The 6,721-nt window shown below is 34.8% G+C and overlaps 1 protein-coding gene across 1 annotated transcript; it reads left to right on the top strand.

The window, feature by feature from the left end:
* The first annotated feature begins 5,045 nt into the window (after positions 1 to 5,045).
* LOC110033664 (transcription factor RAX3-like) lies at positions 5,046 to 6,446 on the top strand. Its single transcript, XM_020737720.1, has 4 exons — positions 5,046 to 5,181; positions 5,400 to 5,529; positions 5,958 to 6,046; positions 6,205 to 6,446. The coding sequence occupies exons 1-4, from the start codon at positions 5,046 to 5,048 to the stop codon at positions 6,444 to 6,446; spliced, it is 597 nt and encodes a 198-aa protein (XP_020593379.1).
* The last annotated feature ends 275 nt before the right edge of the window (positions 6,447 to 6,721 follow it).

Here is a 6,721-nt window from a genome sequence, read left to right as displayed (position 1 = left end):
TTTATCATTTTGTATTTTTTTTTTTTTGTGAGATAAGATTGAAGGCTAATTTTGAATATTTGAAATAACTATAGATTTAATGGTCTATGATGCAACAGCATTTTGTCTTTAAAAATAGCATCAAAATGTATAATAAAATGTAAGATTTTGATGGTTTATGTTTATTTTTTGTTAAGTATATTTTCTTTATTTTTTTGTTAATTATTAATTAGTTAATTATTAATTATTATTTTTATTTATTTATTTATTTTTTGTAATTTTTGTTTATTTGTTGTTTAGCCTATGAATAATATTACTATTATTTGTATTTTTTATTCTTAATTTTTTTTATTTTTGTTTTGGTATTTATAATATGAAGGTTATTTATTTATTTAAAATTTTTCTTTTTAAATTATAGGCATGTCACTTGCTTGTCATTTGGTATGCATGACCCTATATGTCTATGTATTGATGCATCTTACTTTATGGCTAATTAATTATAATTATTTTTTTTATTATTAAAAAATGTAGCAAGTATCATTATTTAAGCGTGCATTTAAATACCTGGGAGCTTGATTTGTAAATATCAATGTGTCGGTTGCCCTAACTATTTCCTTAAATAATTTGGATGGTTAGTAATTAAGATTCTTACATGAGCTTGATTATATTATTATTATTATTATTTAAATCTCTAAGGAAAAAAATGATGATATACATCCTTGTCACTATACTCTTATGAATTTATATATTGAAAACCTAAACTTTGAATTTTAATTTATCCTATGATGAATTAACTTTTTTTTTAGAGTTGGATTAGCAGGTAAGAGTGTCTTTTCTCTGACATTCTTACTGTAGAATCAAACAAATTTTCTCTTTACCTCCTCTTGTTGTAGTGTTGCGTTGGTTCGAACTCCCTCTTGTCAAGGGCGAGCATTATTATGGACACCTCGTTGAAACTACTAGAAACCTCCTACATGATGCCTCCCTACCTCTCGCATTATGGGTTGTATGCTTCTTGCAACATCCTATCTTGTAAATAGAATGTCATCTCAAATCACCCAATCCAAATCACCTTAACAACTTCCATACAATCACCCACTTAACTACTCCAATCTTCGGTTTTTCGGCTATCTATGTTATCAATGGTTAAGGAGACAAACACCACATAAATTAGCTCATCGCTCTCACCCATGTGATCAACCATAAAGGATACGAGTGCTCCCAACCAACCTCGGACAAACTCTTCTTCTCGATCTCTTCAAAACCTCTAATCCTCCCTATCTCCTCCGAATATTCCAACAAACCATCTCCTACTTGTCCCTCCATATGTACACCAAACTGTGCCAACCACACCCTCATCTGCACCAGGTCAGACGTCTCCACCACACAAACCTTCCCCACAAATACCCCCTCCATACACACTACCATCCACCCTAATCAAACTTACATACAACATGACCATATGATCACTTGTAGCCGCATCGACAACCTCAAACTGCTAAAAAAGCTCAATCTCCTCCATCAACTCAAACATCCCTTTAATCCTAAAACATACAAACGAGTTGCTAAGTAGACTTACTGGCAATTTGCTATGAATGAGGAGTTTTTTGCTCTTCATGCACGGAGTACTTGGGCATTGGTTCCACCTCCACCAAATCAACCTATGCTTAGATGTCGATGGACTTGTTCCACTAAATATAGCTTGGATGGCACATTCGCCCAATGTAAAGTCCTTCTTGTGGCGCAAGGGTGTAATAAAAAATATGGCATGAATTACTTCGAAATATATAGTCATGTGACAAAGATGAAAATACTAAGAGTGTTTTTTACGGTTACTTGTTATTACAAGTGACCAATCCTACAATTTGATGTCTCTAACACATTTCTACATGGTAAGCTTCTTGAAATAGTTTATATCAAAAAACAGACATGCTACATTGATCATCATTTCCCAAATCATGTCGAGACAATTGTTTGCAATGATCACTACATTCTTCATCCACGAAGTCTTTCAAATCAGCAAGACATAACCATCTCTCCTCATCTTGCATAACTCTAACCCTTGCATATATATTCTCCTTTAAGTCGATGATATTCTCATTATAGTACATGACGTGACAACAATTGAAACATTCACAACTCACCTTAGATCTAAGTTTCAAATCAAACTTCTGGGATCGGTATCTTGGTTTCTTGGCATTGATGTTACTAGGCAAGCTGATTATATTTTCTTGGATCAACAAAGCTACCTCACTCAAATAATCCTTCAAGCTCATATGATCAGCTGCAAGGCTGTGGCGACGCCTTTACCAAGAAAGCTTGAAAGTGGCTCTCCCACCTCCCCTTTGATGGACAATCCCACCGAGTTTCACCAACTCACTGGAGCACTCCAATACCTTATAATTACACGACTTGACATTTCTTTCACTGTTAACTTCTTATGCGAACACTTGCATTCCCCAATAACGTACCACTATCAACTTCTTCGATGGATACTTCGCTACCTCCATGGCACCTAAGATTATGGACTTCTCATCAAGCCAAGTGATCTCACACTCCACACATACTCAAATGTCGATTGAGTTGACGATTCATAAAATCGGCGCTCAACTACAGGCTATTGCACTTTTCTAGGTACCACTCCAATCTAATGAAAAGTCAAGAAGTAACATACATGCTCGTTCCTTCACTAAAACTGAGTATCGTGCCTCGACGACAGTGGCGTCCAACACTCTATGGCTACAACGTCTTTTTGCTGAATTTGGCTCTCCACAATCGGATCCCACCAACCTTATATGTGCTAACCTCTCCATGATGACAATTACTATGAATTTGGTCTTCCACACTCGCACCAAGCATATCGAGATAGACTATGGTTTCATCTGGAACCAAATTCAATTCATATTTCTCCAAATCCACTACAGTAACACCCAAGATCAGCCAACAAATATATCTACTAAATCTTTGCTGAAAAGACGTTCAAATTTATGCAGTCCAAGCTTCAAGTTTGCTCCAAACTTCATCAGGTTGATGGGGGGTAATAACACAAAGTGAAATAGGTTAATATATAAGAGCCATGAGACACACTATAAGGGTATATAAGGTAATTTCCATCCTTTAGAAACTTCTTTACTATTTGTGTATGCTGTACCATAAAAAAAACTTGTGTTGTAATGAAGGGATGTGATTCTGGTTCTCTTTTTCATCATTTTTAGCTTTGCAACTTCTCTCAAGCTTTTCTCCCTCTCTTTGTATCTTCTTCAGACATAAGATGACATGCTAGAGATAACATATTTATATTTCTACACGGGAAAAAGACAAAAAAAAAAAAAAAAAAATAAAAAACTGATCACTTATGTATATTTTAGAGAAAAATCTCTTATATATGGGGGGTGGGGTTCCATTTAACTTTTCTAATGGTAATAGCTTTGCAACCCACATTTTAGTTTCAAAATGATTTTCACCTTAATTAAATCCATCAGTAATAGGATTTAGCGTTGGAAATTGACCATACTACCTGAACTATTTTTCGTAGTTAATAACTATTTTTCCAGTAGTGTATATATACATCACACAATTCTTATGTATTTACATATATCATACCTAATATTTCATATTTATACATAGAGCACTCAAATCTTTAATATCAGCCAATAGCAAACTTGAACTCATTTCAAAAGTACACATTTTAATGCATAAGTTTAAAACACCAAATTACTATGCATTTACATTTAAAACTTTGCGTGTAATATATGTAAATACATAAGAATTATGTGCTAGGGAGGTAAATTTCCCACCTCTAAAACATTAAAGTCAGAAAAGTAATGTAAATTAATTGAAATAGAGTTGTATGTATACAAACGTTTGTAACACTAAACAAAAAAAGGGGCATTTACATACACAAACCACAATTCTTATATATTTACACATCTCAGACCTAAACTTTCATATTTACACATGACACTTAAATCCTAAAATCACACCAAAAATAACAAATTTAAACCCATTTTAAACTTACAGAAATACACATCTTCATGCATAGATTTAAAAATCCAAATTTATTATGTAAATATAAAATCTTAAGAGCAAGATATGGGATACAAAAGAATCTACGCTGTGGTAGAAAATCACATCGGCAAGAGAGACTAACAAGAGATGGAGTAAGGGCGGGCTGATATTTCAGCTGGTTATTCAGTTCACGATACAAATTTTCGACAGTTTATTGGCAGGTTGTTTTACTACAAGAAATTTCAGGCTGTAATTAATCGATTTCGAGTAACATAATTATCAGTTTAAAAAGTCAGTCAGTTTTTCAACCGTTACAATAAATAGATTGAATTTTCCACTAACTTTTCAGGAGTTACAATAAACCGGCTAAACTTGCAGCTGGTTTTTCAGTTCGGCTGCATCGCTGACCGAGTACCCGCTAAAAAAAATAGCCAGTATTTCTGCCGGTATTTGATGATTTTTCCAGTGTTACCCCCTTCATTATTTTTCATAAAGATTGAATTTGACTCTGTTCTTTATTCTGCCGGTTAAGTTTTTAATAATTACCTTGCCATATATATATATATATATAGCACAGAAAAGTCGTATTTTAGATTTGAAAGAATCATATTTGTGCAAAGGAGAAAATGTCTTACAATCTCAAACTAAATTTTACTCTGAATGTTCAGAGCCAAACTTATTCAGCTCCTGACTCTTTCTCTCCCGAGTGAATTTTTTATCATGCTGTGACTGCATAAACTTTAGTATTATACGAATTAAGAAAACCATATAGATACAAAAACTATATAGATATTCGAGTTAACTTAGATATTCAAATCATTATTAAACTATTTATATGTGAGCTCATGATAGTGTTGGTCCAAATTGCTGATGGCTGCATCATATATATTCTACTCCAAGGAAGACGAGAGGAAACAAACCCCAGCCTTTCTTCTCTTCCCACTAATATATTATTGCAGTCTCTCATTAATTTCTCTTTTTAAACTCTTACGAATAAGAAGAAGAAGAAGAAGAAGAAGAAGAAGAAGAGGAGGAGGAGGTGGAGGAGGATTGCCGCCATGGGAAGAGCTCCATGCTGCGATAAGGAGAAGGTGAAGAAAGGACAATGGTCACCGGAGGAAGATGCCAAACTCAAGTCTTACATAGAGCAGAACGGAACTGGTGGAAATTGGATTCCTCTTCCACAAAAAGTTGGTATAATTATTTCAGCTATTTCATCCCTAATTCATCAAATAAATTAAATTTTTAATTATTTGTTTGATCTATATCTAGATTTCTATTTAATCTTCTCAATTAATCGATCCATCTTCATCATCATCATCATCACAATTCATATTTTGAAGTCCTGAGGATCGGAGAATGATTCTTAAATAAGCCTGGTACTTTAATTGCACGAAATTGTACTGATCCAGGCCTGAAACGATGCGGCAAGAGTTGCAGGCTTCGATGGCTCAACTATCTTCGCCCAAATCTGAAACATGGCTCCTTCTCAGAGGAGGAGGAGAACATAATTTGCAGCCTCTTCGTCAGAATTGGAAGCAGGTCTGCTTATGAATATACATACATAGTTAAAATCAACCTCAAAATTAAGTTTTGTCAGCAGAATTCACTGAAAAATCTGTTTTTTTTTAATCCAATAGTCGCAATACATAGCACTTCAGTTAAAATCAACCTCAAAATTAAGTTTTGTCAGCAGAATTCACTGAAAAATCTGTTTTTTTTTAATCCCATAGTCACAATACATAGCACTTCAGTTAAAATCAACCTCAAAATTAAGTTTTGTCAGCAGAATTCACTGAAAAATCTGTTTTTTTTTAATCCAATAGTCGCAATACATAGCACTTCAGTTAAAATCAACCTCAAAATTAAGTTTTGTCAGCAGAATTCACTGAAAAATATGTTTTTTTTTTAATCCCACAACCACAATATATAGAATTTCATTCAAAAAAATCAGTCTTTGATTGAAACAGGTGGTCTTTGATTGCCGCCCAGCTGCCCGGGAGGACAGACAACGATATAAAGAACTACTGGAACACCAAGCTGAAGAAGAAGCTGCTGAGTACCTACCCCTCTGATCACGCCCGAGTGTTGTGATCATTTCAATGGTTCAGATTTATATCTCCTGTCAGCTTCTTCTCCTCAGCCCAACTCTTTGACGGCAAGGAGTACCTACCCCTCTGATCACGCCTGAGTGTTGTGATCATTTCAATGGTTCAGATTCATATCTCCTGTCAGCTTCTTCTCCTCAGCCCAACTCTTTCACGGCCAATTGCCTGAGCGGTTCTTCGATCGAGCTGGACGACATATTTGGTCAGTTCGATTCATTCTATGGACCGAGCGGAATGACCGCCGGAGAGATGACGGGATTGCTCAGCATGCCTGATCAGGTTATAAGCTCTTTGATGTATCCTACCATGGCGGCCGCCGGAACGGGGAGTTACCAATCCCTGTTTTCTTAGATGCATACCGGCACCATGTATGTGCTTATCACAGGACTGTTGATTTGGAGCTTGGCTGATTTCAATTTTCAGAAAGAGGGATGGGGGACTTACATTTTTTCTTAATTTTAATTTTAATTTTAATTTTAATTTTTCATTTACGGTTATACTTTTATATGATCATATCATATGCATTGCTTTGCAGCAGGGGAGAGTTTGACAGAAAAGTTGAATTTTATTTGAAGTTATTTGTGTGCATGCGTCTCTGAACAAATTTAAGAATAATATATATATAT

The sequence above is a fragment of the Phalaenopsis equestris genome, unplaced genomic scaffold (genome assembly GCF_001263595.1).
Source record: "Phalaenopsis equestris unplaced genomic scaffold, ASM126359v1 Scaffold001249, whole genome shotgun sequence".
NCBI lineage: Eukaryota > Viridiplantae > Streptophyta > Magnoliopsida > Asparagales > Orchidaceae > Phalaenopsis > Phalaenopsis equestris.
The sequence above is the reverse complement of the archived record's forward strand: the minus strand, read 5'-3'. Positions and strand labels throughout refer to the sequence as shown.